General features: G+C 41.4%; 1 protein-coding gene across 4 annotated transcripts in view; it reads right to left on the reverse strand.

Annotated features, from left to right (window-relative positions):
• Positions 1-22,640, reverse strand: part of PAK2 (p21 (RAC1) activated kinase 2) — an 84,542-nt gene that overhangs the window by 20,545 nt on the left and 41,357 nt on the right. For all 4 annotated transcript variants that reach the window (XM_053309499.1, XM_053309501.1, XM_053309502.1 and 1 more), the window contains exons 2-8: positions 18,804-19,020; positions 12,077-12,177; positions 11,159-11,309; positions 8,957-8,988; positions 3,602-3,703; positions 2,701-2,830; positions 50-113 (exon numbers count right to left, since the gene is read on the reverse strand). In XM_053309499.1, the coding sequence (XP_053165474.1) occupies positions 50-113; positions 2,701-2,830; positions 3,602-3,703; positions 8,957-8,988; positions 11,159-11,309; positions 12,077-12,177; positions 18,804-18,990 (767 nt within the window). In that variant the 5' untranslated portion in view covers positions 18,991-19,020. The remainder of the gene's footprint in view (positions 1-49; positions 114-2,700; positions 2,831-3,601; positions 3,704-8,956; positions 8,989-11,158; positions 11,310-12,076; positions 12,178-18,803; positions 19,021-22,640) is intronic.

Here is a 22,640-nt window from a genome sequence, read left to right on the forward strand (position 1 = left end):
GCATGTATTTCTAATCAGTATATACAGGGGTACACTAACAAATACTCACCCCTGCCCTATTTTTTCGTATCTGGTATATTTTTTCTTGGGATCTCCTATGCTCACAATAGTCCCTAAAATGAAAAATCCATATGCAATATTATAAGCCAATTGAGATGCAATATTGGCTTTGACTGAAAACAAATTCAATTTCAAAATAAAAAACAAAACATTGCATTATTGTTTTCTTCAGTACTGAAAAGCTAATCTAATCTTTACAAACCTATTTATATACAGTATTGGTGATGATGTAGTGTGGACATTAATTTGTTGCTGCTATAACTATTAGAGCAGTACAAATCCCACTGTTGCAAACAGTACTGCTTCCAATTAAATTAATCCAGTGGATGTATATGCCTAAAATATCATGGAAATGCTCAATATTGCACTATCTCTAACAAATCAAACCTCTAGATACAAATTTTCAATCTACGTTTTAAACAGATAAAGATTACTTTCTTAATGACCAGCCCAGACAACAGGACATAGCTCTTAGCAGCTACCAAATCCACTATAAAATACCAAAAAAATATTGGTTTTAAGAAAGCATTAAGGTACATATTTCACACATTTTCTAAGCAGCATGGAAACTGCAAGTTAAAGTGATCAACCTAATCTCCATGTCACATAAACAGTGAAAACTTTGTACAATCTTGTATAATATGTTATCTCCAGAAATTATGTGCCAATGAACCCATACTTTGCCTTGGCCTTTCAGCTTATCATTAGGCTGGAAAGAGATGTGTCCAAGGAGAAATTCAACATATGAAGCTTCTCCAATCATTTATGAGCTATGTACCAATGAATTTCTGCCTGGTACATCTCTACAAAGCACAGTCCTTTGTCAAAATGTCACCTACTATTGTAAAGGTCCTGGCAGAAATTCAGCACTGTTCTCCCTCAACCATTCAGATCAATAGCAACGTAAGGGTTTTGTTGGCCCACAGCCTGAATGGAGGAAGGAGGAAATATTGCCACGATGAAAGTATTCTTGGCTTTGTTCTTCTGTTTCACTGCATTTTGTCTGCCAATGCAAAACAATATGATGGAGAAATGTCACCGGGTTGTCTCAGCACATGCTGACATTTTGCCTTCCCAGAACAGCAAAAATTCAGGGCACTTTTGGCGTGGACCTAAAAATGCTGTGAACCATGTTCCTCACCCCCTTATTTGGCTTAGTTCTAATAGGGGTAGCTGGCTGTCAATGTCATTCTTCCTTAATATTCCCTTGGGTCTCTCCACTTCAGTCAAAAATACCATCACAATTTGCTTTGTTCTTGAATGTAATCAAAATACATCATTACTGTTATTATTTATTAACTACATTTTTATACCACCTTTCTGCCTTGGCAAAGGCACCCAAAGAGGTTTACAATATTAAAAGAAGCAAATGACAGAAGATTATTAAAACGTTGTCTCAGGCTGTTGATCTTTTCAGGAGCTGAGGACAAGCTCCCTGGCCTGGGCGCCTCCTTTCTTGCCTTCTTCTCAGGGCACACACAGGTCTTTCAGTACTCCTGGGAAGGAGCGGGAGGGGCTGCCCCAACAGTCCTCACAGGCCAGAGCTGGTCTCTATGGGGGCTGATGTTATGCTCTTCTCTGGGCGCCTCCTTTCATGCCTTCCTCTCAGGGTACACATCAGTGACAAAATAAGTGGTTATAGCTATGGAATCTCTTCCATTTGCAGACATACCATTAACACATCTTTTAAAGGTTTGGAAGAATTTCTTCTTAAATGCAAGGAATCAAATACTTGATCGAGCTATCTGCAATGCATCCAACTGCTGATACACTTTTTTTCTCTCTGAAGTGTGAGGAATTAGTTTCAAACTGGACAGTTTCCCAGGGCTAAAAGAATCCAGAGCAGGTTATTTGAGGACCAGATCTGAATGCTGTGAGAATGCAGATCTACTGTGATATTGATGGCACATACTCTTAGCAGCCCATTTGTGGGTTGCCGTGGATAATGTCACAGTGCACCAGGCAGAAATCTATCAAGTGCATCTGCAGCAAGTGATTGTAGATGGATTGCCTGGACATTTGCTTTAGTAGGAAGCACTGTGCTTTGCAGAGATGCAAATTCATCAGGTGCATCTCTAGTGGCTGAGGGAGTGGTTGAGGGAGCTGCATTTTTGCCTGGACACATTCCTCCTCAGCCCAACATCCAGCTGAAAGACCAAGACAAAGTGTGGGTGCATGAAGCTTAATTTGTAAAACCAGTATTATAATAATAAAGATTGAACACAGTCATTAGTGCTTAAATGGAATAAAAGTTAAGGTTCCTAAATGCTTACTGTGCAATTTTCACTTTTTTAACGAGAACAAATGAATATTGTAAAGCACTGTGAAAAATGATGTGGGGGCAATGCAAGTGTGGGAGGTGCTCCTCAACAATGTTTCTAACAGAGATCTTGCTTCAGAGTTTCTACCTTCCTAGGATCATCACTCAGCAACAACAAACCTTTCACCATTCCCACAACTCCATTGCACAGAATAACTATTCACAATTCCTATGAAAGAATCAACATCCGTCATAACAATGGGACAAAGTATATAATAAAAGGGACATCTGTTGATTCATCATGTAGAATACAATGAACATGGGAGTGGAGCTGATTAGGTCTGTACCAGAAAGAATTTAGTTAAAGCTGCAAAACTTACGTAGCTTTTCCATGATCTCTTCATCTGACATCTTAATTTTCTTTTTCTGCTTATCAGCTGATTTAGCAGCACTGTCACCAGCATCACTAGATGGTGCTGGGATGGGATCTATTACTGACCGTGTGTATATCTGTAAGGAGGGAAAAGTCATTGTTGTAACCTCTATGATTAGCCAAGCAAGCGGCAACTATTCTCTCATGTTCACTAAAAATCGTTTGTTGCAGTTTGGAGGAGTTAGACTGCAGCTATCCTTTTAGCCAATATGGCTCCAAAATGACTTTATTTCAGTTGTCAGGCGTGGAAATTTGACTTCTGTTCTAAAGATGCCAGAAACTTGGTCTCTGTTGTATGCATACATATATGTATACTTTTCCCCCCTTTTAAAGACAACTGATCTTTCATATCTTCTCTAGTAGTGAGTTATCATATAAACATATTAGAGATCTGAAGCTTCACATGAGTAGGATAAAGCGCACGTGAGAGCAACAGTACTACCTGATATATTTTGACCTCAAATCAACTTCTTAGCCACTTCTGGGCACAGAAAGCCTCTTTTAAAGCCATGTTCTGTCCTCAGTGTCTGAGTAATGCCATAAGAATGTCACAAGCAATGGAGACTACCACTACATATATTTATACAGCACTTTTCTTCAAAAGAGATTTTCCTCAAAGTGCTCAAAGAGCTTCATGTACTAAGAGGTAGGTCAGTATTATCCTTATCTCAAAGACTGAGAACTCCAGCCGAAAGGCAGAGACTTGACTAAGGTGCCCCTCTGAGATCTGAACTGGAAACTTACAGGTCATGCTCTTTAACTACTATGCTAATTTACAGAAGTCTGCAAAGTAGTACACAATGCATGCTAGTAATGCAGAAACTACTCGATAAACTAAGACTACTCACAGATTTTGTATGATCTGGTCGTGGGGCAATAACCGGAGGGGCCGCTTCATCATCTTCTTCCTCTTCAGCTGCTGCAGAAGGCTCTGATCCTTTTGCATTGGGCTGTAAATAATTTTGACAAGTTTACCATACTATGGAATATTTAGGGAGAGCACTGCAGATTATGCACTTAGAACATTAAGACAGCATTGTAGAGGCTGTGCAACTCCAAGCATTCTTGAATGAAAGCAATCTTCTGCATCTATTTCAATCTAGATTCAGGTATTGGCAGAGAAGTTACCTCAATCACTCTGATGGATTATCTTTACTGGGAGCAGAAAAGGGGGAGCATAACTAGTAATTATCCTGCTTTTCGATACCATCAATCATGGTAGCCTCCTGGACAGGCCCTTCCAATTGGCTGGAAATTGCCTACACTGTGTTTCAGTGTTTCTGCTCCTACCTAGAGAGCTGATTCCAGAACACAGTGCTGGAAGACAACTGCAGGTCCCATAGCATTTATGCTACAAGGTTCCACAGGGTTCATCCTTATGCCCCTTAAAAGGAAAAAAAGTCTATGTGAAACTGCTAAATAAGGTAATCAGGGGATTTGGGGTGATGTGTCATCAGTACGCTGACAACACCCAGTTCTGTTACATTAAATTCAGGTTAAGCTGTGCAAGTGCTAAACTGGTGCTTGAGACTAGGAATGGACCTGATTAGGAACAATAAAATTGAAGCTCAATCCAGACAAAATAGAGATAGCATTGTAAGCTGTTTGTCTACCTGGAGATCTGGTGTTCAACCTGTTCTGGATAGGTTGCACATTGTGAGCTCCCTAAGAACACTTGTGGAAGAACAGGATACAAGTTTAACCAAGTAGTATAATATCATGTGCCATTCACATTTTAAACTTCAGTAGCCCTATGCCGACATCTGGAATACTTGCACTGACCTGGCTCTACTTTTCATGTGTTACACTTCATGCTTGGATGAGATATGCACATAAAAAGTCAATGTGCATAGGGCCATACCACAGTCTGAAAGCCACAAAATCAAGGTGCACAGTTTGCACAATTTAGGCCTATGCAAGTTGAGCTGTGTGTGTATAACTGCGATATACAATGCACAAGTGGTACAAGAGGGCACTTCATGGCAGAATTGTGATCCCCTGCCACATATTGAACAGTGAATGTGTTTTATCTTTACAAGTTTATTCTGAAAAATCAAGAATGTCAAAATCAGTGTTTGTAATACTATAATCATTAAGTCTGCAGTACACTTCCTTATATTTATTTATAAACCCCTGAAGCTGGCCTCACTGAAGATTTAATAACTAGACTCCTAACTACTCGACCCCTAACATACCAGGAGTTTGATCATGGATCTACAAATACTGGCATACTAGTTGTTGATTGCCACCAAAAGCTCCCTCCTCCAAGGTCTGTGGCACATACAGTGAACCTGAAGAGGTATTTGCCCCTGTACTAGACTTTTGAAGAAGGTTCTGCCTTTCTCTCTGAAGTCAGAAACCTATTATTACTAACAGGGATACGAAAAGAGAAGTTTTTGTTTCCATTCATTTTCATTTTTAGTTTTAAGTGGGAGACCCACCCAGATTTGGATGTCTGTAAAAGTGATCCTTTCCAACCAAATGGCATGAAATGTTCAAGCACTGTACCTTTAGGGTATCATACCAGCAAGATTTCAGAGAAAATGGATACAAGATTTCAGAGAAACAGGATATAATTTTATGGGCAATTTTTTAAAAGATACGCAATATTTCTATTGATTTCAATGAGAGGTAGCAGCTTTTCTCCTGCTGGTAACTTGTTACCCACCCTATTGACATGACATTTTCAGGCATTCTACAACCCCTGTAAGGAGCATACCTTCCAAATTTCAGCCACATGGGACAAAGGTTTTTCATTTTATGGGCCATTTTAAAAGATGCACAACTAGTACAAGCTTTGCACTGACTTCAAAGCAGCAGTGGACACTAAGGAGAAGGTCTGCAGAGGAGCAGCAAAAGCAAACATGTTTGTGCCAGGCCAGAGTAGAAAGAAGCGCCCTCCGTTTTAGAGGCGGCAACTAAATCAGGACTAAGCCAGCTTGTTTTCTGACAGTTAAGTATTAAGAGTCTTGTAGTTTGGGAGGTGACTGAAGCAGGCACGCAAGCTAACTTGGCAAAGAAGCACCTTTTAATGTGGCGATTCTCTTTATTTAGCAGGGGGAGAGCAACTGGCCCTATCCACCCACAGTCACTTCCAGTGACTGTAACTGGTGTCTATCTTTTATGTTTCTTTTTAGATTGTGAGCCCTTTGGGGACAGGGATCCATCTTATTTACTTATTATTTCTCTCTGTAAGCCGCCTTGAGCCATTTTTGGAAAGGCGGTATAGAAACTGAACAATAACAACAACAACAGCTACAGAACCATGCCCATTCCCACTTTCTTGGGGGAAGGGTCCAGAAGGTGGTGCTGGGAGACTACTGCTCGGCTCCATGGCCATTGACTTCTGGGGTCTCGTAGGGTTCAGTTTTGTCCCCCATGCTGTTTAACATCTACATGAGCCCCTGGTGGTGCAGTGGTAAAACTGCCGCCCTGTAACCAGAAGGTTACAAGTTCGATCCTGACCAGGGGCTCAAGGTTGACTCAGCCTTCCATCCTTCCGAGGTCGGTAAAATGAGTACCCAGAATGTTGGGGGCAATATGCTAAATCATTGTAAACCGCTTAGAGAGCTCCGGCTATAGAGCGGTATATAAATGTAAGTGCTATTGCTATTGCTATGAAACTGCTGGAAGAGGTCATTTGGGGACTTGGACTGAGTTATCAGCAATATGCAGATGACACTCAGCTCTATCGCTCCTTGTCATGTTCTGCAGGCAGTGGACGTCCTGAATCGGGGGCTGGAGGCAGCGATGGGTTGGATGTGGGCTAACAAACTGAGATTGAATCTGTGCAAGACAGAGGTAGTGTTGGTCAGTAGGAGAGCCAATTGGGATGAGGAGATTCTACTGGATGGGGTTGCACTCCCCTTGAAAGAGCAAGTGTGCAGCTTGAGGGTACTGTTGGACCCAGCTCTGCTTTTGGAAGCTCAGGTGGCGACAGTTGCCAGGGGTGCTTCTGCACGGCTTCTGCTAGTGCACCAGCTGCATCCCTTTCTCGAGAAGGCAGATCTGGCCACTGTTATGCATGCCTTAGTAATGTCATGGCTGGATTATTCTAATGCTCTCTACGTGAGGCTGCTCTTGAAGAATATTTGGAAACTGAAGCTAGTGAAAAAAACAGCAGCTAGGATGTTATTCAGAGCTGCCCACTGGGATCATATTACCCCCATTTTGAAAGAGGTACATTGGCTGCCAATCTGTTTCCGGGTCCAATTGAAGGTGCTGGTTTTGACCAGTTTGGGCCCTGGATACCTGAGAGACCACCTGCTCCCAAGGGTTTCTGCCAGCTCAATGAGATCATCAGAGGAGGTTCACCTGTTGTGTACATGGGACAGGGCCTTCTCAGTCATTGCCCCTAGACTTTGGAATGTTCTCCCGGTGAGTCTCTGCTCCCCAGTTTCCATCACAGTTTTTAGAAAGCAAGTAAAATCTTGGCTTTTTACCCAGGCTTTTAAGTGAGTGTTTTGTTTGCTGCTGCTTTGTATCTTATGGTTATATTGTACACGTTTTTAAAAACATTTAATTAGATATGTGTTTTTATATTCTATTTTAATTCTTATTGTGCAGTTTTTATGGTTTTATATTGTTTAATGTTTTGTAAACCGCCTTGAGATTATTTAAACGAGAGGCAGTATAGAAATTTAAAAATAAATACATACATACATAGCAACCACTTGGGTACCACAATAACCTTAGTACAAACTGCGGTTTTAAAGTCCATTCAAAACTTTGTAGAATGAGAATCAACTGGAAAATGAAATGGTAATCTAACAAATCAAATGATTTTCAGATTTTTGCATTTTTCAGAAATTTTGCAGCCCAAAACATTTGTTCATGAGAATATTATAATGAAATGTGCTGGTTGAACTGATCACTAGTAGGCGAGTCAGTGTAACTGAAGCCATTACAGGGTCTACTGACACAAAGGAGATAATGGGCATGGAAATATGGACACTCCCTAAATGTTTGGAAGTCAATTGCTGCTATATTTCTGATAATTTTGGCACACAGCACTTTACATTTCTGAACAAGATCTTGAGCTTCAAGGTGAGCCCTTAATAACTGTGGTAGGTGGAATAGATAATCACGCCATGGCAAAAAGCATATGCACATATTTAATGGGAAATGTGATTTTGAACAAATTTCCTGAGGGGTGTGACTCTGTCCACAGTGATAGGTGGTGGTTGTTTAACTGTAGATACATTTCGACATTTATAATGAGTCTACAAAATTTCAGCAAAATCCACGACTAGAGTAAAATTTAGAAGGAACCTCTCCACTGATCACTTAACTGTAATATGGGTACGAGGGGTGGGGGACAATAGTGCCTAGCATTAGCAAAGCAGACAACACTTGAAAGTAAAGGTTGCATGCAGAGAGAACCTACATGGTCTTTCCAGGTTACATTTGTAATGCATATGGTTACACCACTGCATGATATTACCAAACACACATTGGGGTGATGCAAGATGCAAGATGCCAAACTGGAGTTTAGTAAAACTTTATCTCATTGAAGATATGCTTTCAAAAGCTGATTACTACAAAGCAATGAGATACCAGGGAAATCACTGGTGTTTTCTCAATACTACAGACTTCCACCTAAACAAACACCAGAAAGGCAGCAAACCACACAACTAACCATCCATTCACTACCTGAATACTTTAGAGAAAACTGTATTATGGAAGCATCTTTATTTGTAGCAATCCAATGTGCTACTCAGCTGGCACAACACTACATAGGATAGAAGTCCACGCTATCTATATTACTAATTCTCCAAGACGGGCCATGCATGGGGATGTGGTAGGAGGCGATTGGCTGACAGAGTTTGCAAGCAGAAGCACCTGATTGGGCAGTAGGGATTCCATATGCAGATAGGGAGAAGGAGCCTGTGAGAGCAGAAGCACCATGGTGATTGGGCAGTGGGGATTCCATGTGCAGATAGGGGGGAGCGGGGGGCCAAGCGGCGGGGGGGGCACAGGCTCAGTGCACAACTGCACAGATGTTCTTTGCGGGGTCAGCTAGTTTTATTATATTACAAATAAAACAACATTTATAGTCCAGTCCTGTGTAGTGTTGTGCAAGATTTAGCACCTGAACCCATGATGTGCTACTTCACACTAGATAACTAAGACTGCACCAAGTTCTTCAATGCAGCAATCTAAAATGCCTTGGAAGATGTGATGAATACAATAAACAAACTTACTGCTGGTACTCCAGAGGGGAATCCATCCTTTTCTAAAAGAGAGAATTTGAAGATTATTTAAAAATCAACACAAACCCAAATATATATTTAAAGTACTTTTATAAATATAGTAACACCACATATGAAGGTACTGGCAACAGACATCTTGTTCCAAAGAGGAACAAGCTAAATTTATATGTAAGCTAAATGCAAGCTATCAGAGTGTGTTAGCTTAAAAAACCACATATGTAGTTTATTTGGCAACAGTGTAGGGAGATTTGTTTATTAAGATAAAATAAAAGATTAGTACTAAAGTGCATATCACTTCTGCATCAAAATAAAGTGTTGTTGCTAGAAAGCAAAGTTCTACTTTGTACTGTGCAGATAACCCCAGTTCCTCTGCAGTCAACATATTGAAAGGAATTCTCAACCCAACTTAAGACAAGCAAACACTTACTTCATCAGTTGGCAGTATTTACATTAGGAATAAGCAGTGGTTTTAATCTGCATATTTATATTTGGACTCAGACAACAGTACTTTTGGCAGCAAGAGTAATCACAGCCTGAATATATATTAATAGGTAAGTATAAGTTCGATGGCTTGTCTCATGAGTTTATATGTTAGCAGCCCAACAGGGTCATAACCTAGGAGCAACATTTCTACAAACGACCCTTGAACACAAATATAGTATTTGCCTTGTTCACTGGAAGTTCTGACTGACTTGTGGATTACATGGAAGGCAATTTTTCAATTCAAATGAATAAAAGGCAGGATAGCCCAAATTGCTAACACATGCTTAATGTGTAATTTGTATTTCTGAATTATAGTGCCGATGTTAGTATTCCTCAAAACTATTTGATATGATAGGCAAGCACAAATGCCTACTTGTAGCTCCTTTGGGTATTAAAGCCAGCAGCTTTAACCTGAAATGCAAGTCTTAACAGGAATTATTTAGTACTTGATCTCTACAGGCAGCAGCATGCTAGATAATTTGATCCTGTAGCACAGGAGCTTTGGAGAATAAAGAGCCATGCTGGTGCTTTTATATTTCCTTTGTTACCAAAGGTTTCACATACCAAGGATGACATACCAAGGGCCTGACCCATAGAATGGTTTATCATTATCTCACTTCCTTTACTCTACAATGTAGACAGTGGAGGAGATTTTTTTACGATGTTCATGAAAGGATAAGACATATCAAACTGCCTTTCTAAATTTAAGACCCATGTTCCTCGATCCTCTTGGTTTTTAACAGAAAGGTACGCGGTACTGGTATACTTGAGACAGAAACTTGGAAGCAGTACTGTCGTCTAATAAAGACCACTGTGTAGGTATAGTTGTATTCAAATATGTTGTTATTAATGATAGGACAGGCTGAATTATCCCCTTTACAGCTTTGGAGGAGAAGCATTTTGACATCTGAAAGCTCACCAAAAGTAATAGTTTTGGGCAGAAATGTGCTACTTGTCACCTGGGTGGGATGAGGTAACCTTTCAAAACGGCAATCATTCCACATTTCAGCTTCATTGAAATGAGCTCTTCCAATTACCAATGAACTGTTCTTTCAACAGATTATGCTTCACATGACAACTTAACTACTTACATGATCTCTCCAAAGCTATCCCATCATACAGTTCCATTCTTACGTAAGATACATGAGACAGATAGTTTCCAAGACTTCAGTAAGACTCATGGGCTCTAGATTCCTCAATAAATGGCCTACATCAAATTGAACTGGAGTCTTCAGAATTTGCATGATTATGCTAGCCTAAGCTTTAAAGTTCAGATGCACAATTTCCCATCTACTTTTCAAGATCTTTCCCAGCATAGCTTCTGCCTTCCCCAACATAAATTTATAAACTGGAATTCTCTCAAGGCCAAATTTCCAGTCACCGGGGTTCTAGACAGTGGATTTCTGAATGCCAGTACTCTTGCCCACATAATCTCTCAAAATGGTACTTGCTGAGCTGCAGTCCTGGTAATCATACCAAGTGCATGCCGAGTTCACTCTTTCAACTCTCTGTCATTCAGCTAGATTCTGTCCACAATAATCTCCCTTTAGCTGTGCTCATGACAAGTTATTGTTCCACATCCCTATTACCCATAATCACTTCATCTTGAATTACATAATCCTGCCATCATTTAGAAGCCATTTCTTTACCAATGACTATATAAGTTGGAGGTTCTCCATGAATTTGCCAAAAAAAAATTTTAAGTCTCACCTGTAGCAGAAAAGCTCAGATACTTCTGTTTTGATGTGTCTTTAGAATCATAGAACTTCAACACATCTAGTACAGCCTGGGGATTCTTCTTCTGTTCTAGCTTGGTGATGTTTGAGGTCTGTAGCAGCCGAGCCCATTGCTCTGGCATTCCCTAAGATAACAAAAAATAATAGATTTTATATTTGAAGTATACATGTAGGATCTTGAACAATTCCCATTGGCTAAGATTTCAACCACCCAAATTCCTACAGGTCAGGCAACAAAAAAGTCAAGTTTTCTCAAGATTCCCAGTGTACTCGTGTATTGAAAGAGAGAAAGCTAGTATTGTTGTACCTCCCCACCCCATTACTCAACTATTTTCTTTTTAAAATGCCGGCTATTAGTAAATAAAGTGATTCCAGTTCTCTATAGTTAACCTGTTAAGGGTAATAGAAGCATCTATATCTATTAAGAAAACTTTCAGTAGTGTATTACATGAAAAATTTCCCATGAGCACTGAAATATAGGACTGACAAGATGACATACTTTTTCACACAGTGCATAATCTATGGAATCCTTTGCCATGGGATATGGTGATACCACCAGCTTGGATGGCTTTAAAAGGGGGCTTAGACAAATTCATGGAGGTCAGGTCTATCAATGGCTATTAGTCTGGTGGGTGTGGACCACCTCCAGCCTCAGTGGCACAATGCTTCTCAATACCAGTTACAAGAGCGCAACAGCAGGAGAGAGTGCATGCCCTCACCTCTTGCCTGTGGGCTTCCTAGAGCATCTGGTGGGCTACTGTGTGAAACAGGATGCTGGACTAGATAGGCCTTGGGCCTGATCCAGCAGGGCTGTTCTTATGTAACAAAAAAAGAAAGAACTTGAAAACACGCTCTGTCATATCAGCAACAGGAGTTGAGCTTGGTAACTTACAGTGAATTCTCCAGTAACAGCATCAAAGCCAACATGAATGGTGTGTTCAAAGTCTGACGGGGGAGAGATTTCAGGCCTCTCTTTTTCCTTTTTCCTACTTCCTACAAGAACAGAATATTCAGCTTAAGCAAACAGCCATAAAGTGCATCCCCCTCTTTAAAATTTAACTAAACTATCAAGCATCAATTAAAAGCAAACATTCTTTATACAGAACTGTTAGATGCACAAATATCCCATTGTTCAAATAACCAGATGTCTTGAACCACACGTGTATCACATTTCAGCTAAGTCATGTGGAAAGAACTTAACAATTTTGATACCCTATGATTCCCTATTAACAATTGATACCCTTAACAATTTTGATACCCTATGAGTCAATGAGGCCCAAACATTTATATAACCGGTAAATTTAGCTTGCATTCTACAAGCTGATTTCCCTGGTTGCTATTACAAATGCCCCAAAAGTGGATTCAAGTGAGCAAAGAGGCAACAAAGCAGATAGTGGTCGGAGTGTTGGAATAGGACTAGGGAGACCCAAGATTAGATCTCAGTTCAGCCATGCAACTCACTGGGTTACTCTGGGCCAGTCACTTATCACTAAGCCTAACCTACCTATGAGAATACACATACCCATGTATACTGTTCTGGGATGCTTGAAGGAAGAGCAGTATATACATGCAAATAAATACATGTAAACATATATCCAATTTTCAGACCTTTCCAGGCTACACATGTAGATAGGTTCAATTGCTATAAAAGTATCATAGCAATTGTAATACCATTGTGAGTGAATCAGTGAAACCCAAGTATCTTTTATATAGTAATTTGAATATATTGCTGTTTCCTCAAAGTTGCCCTTATTTAAGACCATAGTGTGATTCTTAGAAGTGACAACAAAGAAGCATTTAAAAGGGGCTAGGTTAGGGCTTCTTCTGGGCTCCTTGGAGGAAGAGCGGGATATAAAATGCAAATTTATTTTATTTGATTGATTGATTGATTGATTGATTTCTATACCGCCCTTCCAAAAATGGCTCAGGGTGGTTTACACAGAGAAATAGCAAATAAATAAGATGGATCCCTGTCCCCAAAGGGCTCACAATCTAAAAAGAAACATAAGATAGACACCAGCAACAGTCACTGGAAGTACTGTGCTGGGGGTGGATAGGGCCAGTTACTCTCCCCCTGCTAAATAAAGAGAATCACCACATTAAAAGGTGCCTCTTTGCCAAGTTAGCAGGGGTAAATAAATGAATAAATAAATAATACTTTTTAAATCATAAGTAGAAAACAGCATTTAAAAATAAGGCTAATATAGATGGCTTCCTATGCACTCCTAAGACCCTGAAAATTACTGGATTGTTGATTCATGCCAGGTTATAGAAATAGAACAAACAAACAAACAAACAAACAAACAGAGCCTGTAATGGAGGGGCTCAGCCACAGTCTCCAGGAGAAAATCTAGATTCAACTACAGTTCCATCAGAGGTCTCTGTTCCCACAGCAAGAGTAGCAGCATCCACACTTCCACAAAGCAAATATAATAGCCAAAGAGATCTGTAAATTTATTTATTTATTTAATATATATACTGCCTAATATAGAAATCTCTAGGTGTTGTACAGAATTAAAACATAATATAAAATATAAAACATTTAAAATTCATTAAAAGATAAAAATAATAAATAAAAACACATTAAAATTTAAAAATTTGGTTTCAGTTAAAAGCTTGGGAAAATAGGTATGACTTCAGGGTCCTCCTAAAAACAAACAGAGAAGGAGATGCTCTTATTTCAGCAGGGAGCACAGTCCAAAGCCCTGAGGCAGCCACAGAGAAGGCCCAGTCCTGAGTTCCCACCAAATCAGTTGGCGGCAACCGTCATCAGATCTCTTAACAGGTGACAGGATTCACTACAGAGAGGACACTCTCTTAAGTACCCTGGACCTAAGCCATTAAGAGCTTTATAGGTAATAACCAGTACTTTGTATTTTGTTCAGAAATATATCAGCAGCCAGTGCAGTTTTTAGAATCGGTGTTATATGGTCCCTTTGGGTAAACCTAGAGACCAATCTGGCTGCCGCATTCTTTTCCAATTGTAGTTTCTGAACTATGTACAAAGGCAGCCCCATGTAGAGTGCATTACAGTAGTCAAGCCTAGAAGTTTGATACATGTCAAGTCTTTCTATCAAATTCTTCTTGAAATACATGTCAAGTCCTTCTGCATGTGCAGAGACTAAACTGGGGGCAGGGAGAGTGATTTTTCTTTCCAGAAGCAGTCCTTTGGGCTTCATACATGCTTTGTCAGAGGTGCCCCAATCTCTAAAGTACAGGCTACTGCTATGTGTCACTCACCACAACTGTACCAATTTTGGTTCAAACTGGTTAAGCGGTTCACAAGTTAGCCTACTAGCGCCTCCAAAGTTTACACATCTGCCATCTTGGATTGGGGTGGATGGCATCATCACAAACAATGCCATTGAGGTGTCCCTGTGTGTCACTCACTGCAACTGTACCCAATTTGGTTCAAATGTGTTAGGCAGTCCACAAATTAGCCCGCTTGCACCTCAGATGTTCACGTAGCCGCCATCTTGAATTGGATTGGATGACATTATCACACACGCCACACAATTTGGGCATCCCTATGTGTCCCTACAGCTGTGGCAAATTTGGTTCAAATCAGTTAAATGGTTAACAAGTTAGCCTACTTGCACCTCAAAAGTTTCTGTGTCTGCCATCTTGGACTGGGGTGGATGACATAATCACAAACTATGACATTGAGGTGTCCCTGTGTGTCTCTGCAACTGTACCTGATTTGGTTCATATTGGTCCAGGCGTTGTGAAGTTGATTGGTGGGGCGGGGGACACATGGACACAAAGACAGATACATGGACACACACACAGAATGCCGTGTGACCTCATAAGCCTACTGGAAGGTAGGTTAAAAATAATACTGTCTTCACAAAAATATTTTCCTCAGCCATTGTATAGTTAAGGATACCAAACTGCACAAATTAACTCTTCTCCTCTCTCCAAAAAGAGAGGAATGGTCCAATTACCCATTCATAGGGATAACAGTGCATAGAAATACTTTAAACAAATGTCAGCTAAACAAGCAACCATCAGACAAGAGATTTGGTCAATTAGTCATCTTTTGCTAACAAGTTATTCAGGCTTCTTTAAGCAGGCCAGTAAAAAAAGTATATGTTGTTTTGAACCTCTGACCACATTGGCACTGCTGTGTTTGAGTCTGTCGTAAGCTGAACCACTAACTAGCGGATGTGTCCAACCTTTAATATATCATGTAAAGATGCAGAGTACGTGGACGATGACTGACCCACCACATAACAATCTTCATAGTTTGCTTGTTTCTCTGAAATTAATTTCAGATATTCCAAAGCATTTCTGTGGGATATTTCAGTGTGAGACGCAGAAAAATGAAGTACTCTAAGCAAAATGAAGTATTAACATGTTTCTATCAGCTGCTAGATGTGCAAGAATTCTCACAGATGTCTGAGAACCAAGAAGCTCCATACAAAGCAAAATACTATTTGGAACTTGTTTTCCTGGTTTTATGGTTTTTTAAGTCCAAATATATTCTGCAAATCTTACAAAGAGTAACTCAGAAGACAACATAAATACTGTTTCTTACCTTCATGCTTCAAAGGAAAAAAGGCATAAAGACAACAGGAGTTCAGTGTTATTTAGCTATGCCACCTGCCTCTGTATATTTATAATTCAAACCAGAAGGTGGCCATTTGAAACTGGTTTGTACATGTTAGCTCACTCAAGTACAATGTTACAGAAGCAAGAATGTTTGAGGCATATACTTTTTATCTCAAGTCTAAGCTTACAATTAGGTAGGCCATTACTAAAGACTATAATGATACCCATAAAGAAGAATAAGCAGTAAATATTTTCATTTTTCCTGGTCATTTTCTCCAAACTATTCAGCTAATTTTCTCAATCCCTCTTTATATCCATACCCTCCAACCTTCCAAACATTCAAGGAGCTCAACAGCACAAGCCTGTGAAACAGTTTTACTCATTTGAGTCAAAGGTGTGTCTATAGAAATGCAATCATTCAAAATGTATGCAACTGCTACGGGGTTTCTGCTCATCAGGGCGGGCCAAGAGAACAGTAATAGAGAACACTAGCCAACTTGCAGAGAGCATCTGTAAGTTCTTTGGGTCCGGCTGTTCCCCCCTCCCTCCTGCCCCACTCTTCCTCCCCCACCCTCCCGCCCCACTCTCTTGCTCCCCTCTCTCTTGTCCTCCCTCCTCCTCCCGCCCCACTCTCCCCCTCCCACCCCACTCTCTCACCCTCCTTCCCCCCGCCCCACTCTCTCCTTTTAAAATACTTTTTATTAATATAGAAAAGTAAGAGAAAGATTACACCTCTGAGCCACCAACTTGTCCAATAACACATAATATATCACACATGTTCATACCCAGCCACTCCCTCCCCCTCCCTCCTGCCCACTCTCTCTTGCCCTCCCTCCCTCCCCTTCCGTTCCTCCCCTCCCTCCTACCCCCCCCCTCGCACTGAGCATTTTACCATGGCAGGCGGCCATTTTCAGCCGGACGTCACTGCTGCTAAAGGCCTTCCTTACTGGGCCGCCGGAAAGGGCCCCGCCGCCGCTGTTCTGGGCGGCGGACAGGGAAGTCCCACCGCCTGTTTCCCTCCCGCCCCCTCCCACCTCTGGCTGCCAGGCCGGGCTTTGCTGCTGACACTGCCGCCTCCTCCCCCTTACCCAGGATGGCCTGGCCACCGCAACGACTAATCCTCCTGGATGCATCTCAGCCTATCAGGCACCTCTGCCACCCAGCTGGGTGCCAGGCCACACATTCTAAGGCGCACCCAGGAGAATTAAATATATAGATTATATATAGATATACACAAAAACCTAGGTTCAATCTCCAGCATTTCCAGTTAAAGGATCAAGATAGCAAGGCGGCAAAAGACTCTGCCTGTGATCTTGGAAAGCAGCTGCCAGTCACAGCAGGCAATACTGAGAAAGATGGACCAACTGTGACTCCTTATAAGGTAGCATCATAGGTTAAAATTCCACAAATTTTAATTCAGAAAGAATTGCCTCCAGCAAGTCACCCAGACAAGACAGCCTTTTGTATGCACAGTTGCTTTGTAATTCTGTAGGCTGCTTATTTCTCCATCCCCTCCTAGAAAGGAGAAGAAACAGCTACACACACTGCCTCTAGAAGGGAGATCACCTGCTCTGAATGTTCGGTGTATAACGTTCCCTCTCTCTCCTCATCAGGGATGGGTGAGCAAGGAGAGAAGCAGTCCTAATGTGCTGCATGGTCAGCACAGCTCTCTTTGTCATTCTCTCCGCAGTATATAGAGAAACAAAAGCAGGAACTAGCTCCACTGCATTTGCCCAGCTAGGCAGTTCTGTCCTCCTAGCTCTAGAGAAAAGACAAAAAGCGCACAAGTGCAAGTAGTCCTGGAGTGCTCACACCCAGCCAGGAAACAAAGTTGCTACTTCTCCCTTTCTGTCCCTCTGTACTACAAGGGAGAGAGAGAATTCAGCCAAACACACCAAATGAAGTCCTCAGTTTTTACCACATTTACCACACAACCTGAAGTCCTCTTGGCCTCCAAAACTTTAGTTTTAGATTTGGAAGGAAGCAAAGAACATCCACCAACAGCATGGCAGACAAACAATGCAAAGGCAGAGTCCGATGTGGTTCCTCCTTATCTTCAATTAGTTGGGAAAGAAATGCAAAGAAGAGGGTGCAAAGCAAAGCCATTATCTTCTGTGAGCAAGGAGAAGAGATGCCTTGGGTTGAGGTCAATGTTCCCTCTAACAGGGATTCCCAGATGTTGTTGACTACAATTCCCAGAATCCCCAAACAAAAGCCATCACAGTTGGGAATTCTGGGAGATGTAGTCAACAACATCTGGGAATCCCTGTTAGAGGGAACAGTGGGGGGGGCATGTGAGAAGAAGCTTCAGGCAAGGAGTTACCCCCACTCATTATTTTAAAGGCTTTATTAATCCATAACCACCTAAGACTTCATTGCTTTCAAGAGAGGAGTTCTCAAACTGTGAGTCAGGATCCTCCAGGGGGTTGCAAGCAACTTCAGAGGATGTTTGGAATCAGGGAGCTGTCAGAAAGCAGGGGTGTTCTGCCTCCACACTGCCATGGGTGCTGGGTGGTGTGCTGCCGCCGCAGAAAACTACATGGAGCGGCAGAGAAGCAGGTATGATCGTGCTCTCCAAAAGGTGCCCAGTTTGTGCTTCGAATCAATGCATGAATCTCAATTTGTGCACATCCCTAAAATGTCATTGCTGTGCTTGCTCTTGGTTTTGTGAGTGGTGGAGCTGGGTGATTGTCAGCTCTCGTCTCTCTGTCTGCCTCCCATATCCCTGACCAGCCCTGTGTCCAGGACAAATGAGGTAAGGCCCCTATCTCCCAACCCCCTTTAAAGCTGCTTGCAACTCTAACAGGAGGGGGTTCCAACCCACAGTGTAAGAACCCCTGATAAATAGGAGTTCACAATATCAAAAGGTTTAAGAAACCTTGGCCTAAGATACCATTGTTTTCAAGTTATACTCCTGGATAAACAGGTATACTTTGAATAAACCACCAACACCAAAATGAAATCAAAGATGAACTGCAAGTCATGTGCTTTCCGCTGAAAACATGCATATGGTACAATGTAGCTGCCAATGGAAACACATCTCAAATCCACCGAACATAGCATCTTACCTTTTTCAGTGCTAGAAAAAATAGAGATGATTTTGTTCCTGGGTTTTTTCTCTTCTGGCACAGAGGGTAGAGGTTTTAAACTATGATTAGCAGATAATGGGTCTTTCCCTCCTGAACTGAAGATGGTACTGCTCATTCGAACAGGAGGAGCTGGTGGCTTGTCTTCAAGTTCTCCGTTGTCAGACATGATACTTAATGGCTAGACAACACACTAAAACTGAAAAGATACATTTTTGTCAGTGGAAATATATTTGCATAATAAAGACACATTTCACCTTGCTTACACTTTCATTCCCAGTGTTTTTCACACCTTTAATATTACCTCTGTAGGGGAAGAGGTATTATGCTGTGTTCTTTCACACTCCCAAGGATACTGTTCACACACGCAATACAGAAGTTCTTGGCAAGGGTTATTTCTCGGTAACTTTTTAAATACATACAATCTGCCCTTAATTCTTCAACACTTTGATTATTTTATAGCAAAAGGGAACTTGGTAGCAACCTCACAAGGTCCTATGTATATTTCAGTTATTTATGTATGACTTTTCATTAACATTTCAAAGCAGTTTACATCAAGTCAAAGAACCATCTATCATAAAATTAGCAACACATCATTTTTAAAAATCAATAATAAAATTATTTAACACAGAAATGGAACCAAAGGCTTTCCAGAAAAGAAATGTATAGTTTTATAAGAATCCTTAGAGGTAAATCAAACTGGAGACAAGGAGATGGCTTGCAATGTATAGCCTTTTTAAAAAAAACTTGACTGATGTTTTTCACTTTTGTTGGCAAACTGTAACGTTATCCCTCCTGCAAATCCAGGTGCTTTGGTATCCAAGTAACAGGTCCCTGTTCAAATCTACCTCTCCTTTGTTTTAAAAACATTCAGCGTTGCTAAAATTATCAGGCTGGATGCACGTGATTTTTGTTTGTTTCAGTCACTCATATGAAGGTGACCGATCTGTAACTTGAAAGCTGCTTCAAGCATTTTTGTAGTTTCAAATAAACATACTCCCTCACTCACTCAGAGCTCATTAGTTTATCCTTTAACTGCCTAGTTGATGAAGTCACAGCTAGCAGAGTAATTACTAATCAAGCAAGTCCTTTTTATCAGAAAGATGATGCCGCCTGCAGTAAGTGAATTGTGCTGCTGGTTCAAATTAGTGTGTGCAATTCAGGGAACCCACTAACCCCCCCCCCCACCCCACACACCCACTTACTTCTTTGGTCTTTACTGACCCCAAGAGGTTAACAAAATTATTTTTTGCATCCAGACTGATGCAAATTTAGCAATTCTTGAATGTTTTTAAAATAGGAAGGCTTAAACAAAGGGAGTGTTAATTTGATTATAGAGAAACTGCTTTTGAAGAGATCAAATTACAGTTCCCCCAAACAAAGGATTGCCAGTATGATACAAGGTTATATTATAGGCTGTGTCTAAAAGTACCCAAGAAAACTGACAAAAGTTTGTTCAAACTGTAACCCTAACACTCATGCTTTCCAATGGGAAAGCTTTTCCACATTTTCTGGGACATTAATGAATTTTTACCATCTTTAAACAGTTTTCCAGTAAAATAATTTGCACATAAACCTTTGAATTTGTCTGAACATTTAAACCATATTTGTGTGTTCAAATATTTCAATTCATATAACTTGTGGGCTATTAGGGAAACATGAGGCACATTTATAAACCACAAAAATTAAAGGTTACTTTTTTAAAGTTTCATTTACTAAATATATTTCAACTAAATATAAGTCACACATACATGCCAAGTCAAATCACAATCTTTTTAAGGCACCATAATTTTTTCCAGAAAAATTTCTATAATTTCTTCCAGAAGTTTTTTTCAATTCATAGTTTTCCAGAACACTCACATCACTGGTTACCACGTCAAATGTAAGAGTAGAAAAAGCCCTAACTGATGGAATTCTCCTCTGGCTATTCCATGCTCCCTTGGCTCCATGGGATAGCACCCCCAGTCCGCCAAACTTTTGTTGCTGCCTGCAATTAATACCAAATCTCTCCTGTCTCTAGTCTCCGTTGTACAATTTGCACTAGTCTTACTTTCTCTTTGGTTCTTTCCTTTAACCCCATTTTCCCTCAGCTTTTCAAGCCACTACCTACTTCGCCCCTCTTCCTTTAGCACCCCCCATGACTTGACCAGCTTTCCTAGCATTCCTTCCTGCCACAGCATTCAGCCTCTTGTGATTACATTTGTTTATTGAAATGGATAGGCTACTTTTCTTTAGCAAAATAGTTTCAACCAGTGAACAAGAGAGAGTGATAAAGTGCACACAACACACACACTATAAAGCAGTAGAATACTCACACTCCAACAGCAGGAAAAATACTACCTCATCAGCCGTCCCCTAAACAGCCATTTTTAGCCTTATGAGATCACCTTGCTGTCTGTCTGTGTGTGACAACAACTTTGCAATGCCTGGACTGATTTGGACCAAATTTAGTACAGTTGTAGTGACACTTAGGAACATTTCAACAGTATATTTTGTAATTATCTCACTGCCATCCTCCACCTATACACAGTGCACCCTGTTCTTAAAGACAAGGCTCTGACAACTACTGTTTTACTGTACCGCACATATTGTATTTGGTGTTTAATATTAACAACAGAAATTACATGAATTTGAAGATGGTAATTATTAACAACAATTATAAAGTAAAGTTGTGCCATTGAGTCGGTGTCGACTCCTGGCAACCACAGAGCCCTGTGGTTGTCTTTGGTAGAATACAGAAGGGGTTTACCATTGCCATCTCCCACGCAGTATGAGATGATGCCTTTCAGCATCTTCCTATGTCGCTGCTGCCTGATATAGGTGTTTCCCATAGTCTGTGAAACATACCAGCAGGGATTTGAACCAGCTACCTCTTGCTCCCTAGGCAAGTTACTTCCCTGCTGCATCATTAATTATAGTGAATGGAAAGTAGGCAGATTAGTTCTCACCAAAACTTCTTGTTTGACTTGAGGGTGGAATGATGGAGTCTAGTAAGCTTCCTTGTGAGGGACATTCCATAATATTGACACCACAACTGAAACTGCATGCAAAGCACTTAAGCACTGTCAAGTTTTTCAGGGCCCCTCATCTCTATTAGTCCTTGCTTGCCTCAGTTCCTTGTCTCCACTGCCCCTTTCCTAAAGCTTCATTCCACACCTACCCTTCTGTCTGGTTCCTCTTTCTCACTTCATTCCCTATACTCTACCTTTCCTTCAGGCTTTCCCCCCCAATTGGCTCCTTGTCATTTAGCTTCATTATGCCAGACACCTCTTCCCAGTCCTCAACCTGCCCCTGCGTGCAATTTTAATCCCAGCCATCTTATCTTCTCTCACAATAGCTGGCCTGTAAATGTTGGCTTCCTGGCTAACTGAACTAGGGGTGTGCACGGAACCGCGGAGTTGCGGTCCGGCACTGGGGTGGGGGATTCCAAACAAGTTCGGGGGGGGCTTTACTTACCCCTCAAGAATGCCGCCATATTTCTTGAAGTAAGCGGGCGGCATACCTCCCTGCCGCCCGCTTCATTCCCCCGCCTCCGCGGCTGCTACTGCTGCTACCTTTGAATCAATACGCAATCGGGTGGCAGGGTATCTCCCAGCCCCTGCCGCCCGGCTCTTCAATGCCCCCCGACTTGGCTTAAATGGCCCTGCCGCCCCAGGACCCCTGCCGCCCCTTCCCTTCCCTTCCCTTCCCATGCTCCCATTCTCAAGGGGTCGGCAGGAGAACTCCCCCGCCGACCCCGTCCCCTTCCCCAGGCGGCTGCGCTCTAAAGTTAGAGCGGGCGGCGGGAGAGCTCTCAGCCGCCCGCTCGCTTCCCCGCTG

This window comes from Hemicordylus capensis, chromosome 3, assembly GCF_027244095.1.
Source record: "Hemicordylus capensis ecotype Gifberg chromosome 3, rHemCap1.1.pri, whole genome shotgun sequence".
Classification (NCBI taxonomy): domain Eukaryota; kingdom Metazoa; phylum Chordata; class Lepidosauria; order Squamata; family Cordylidae; genus Hemicordylus; species Hemicordylus capensis.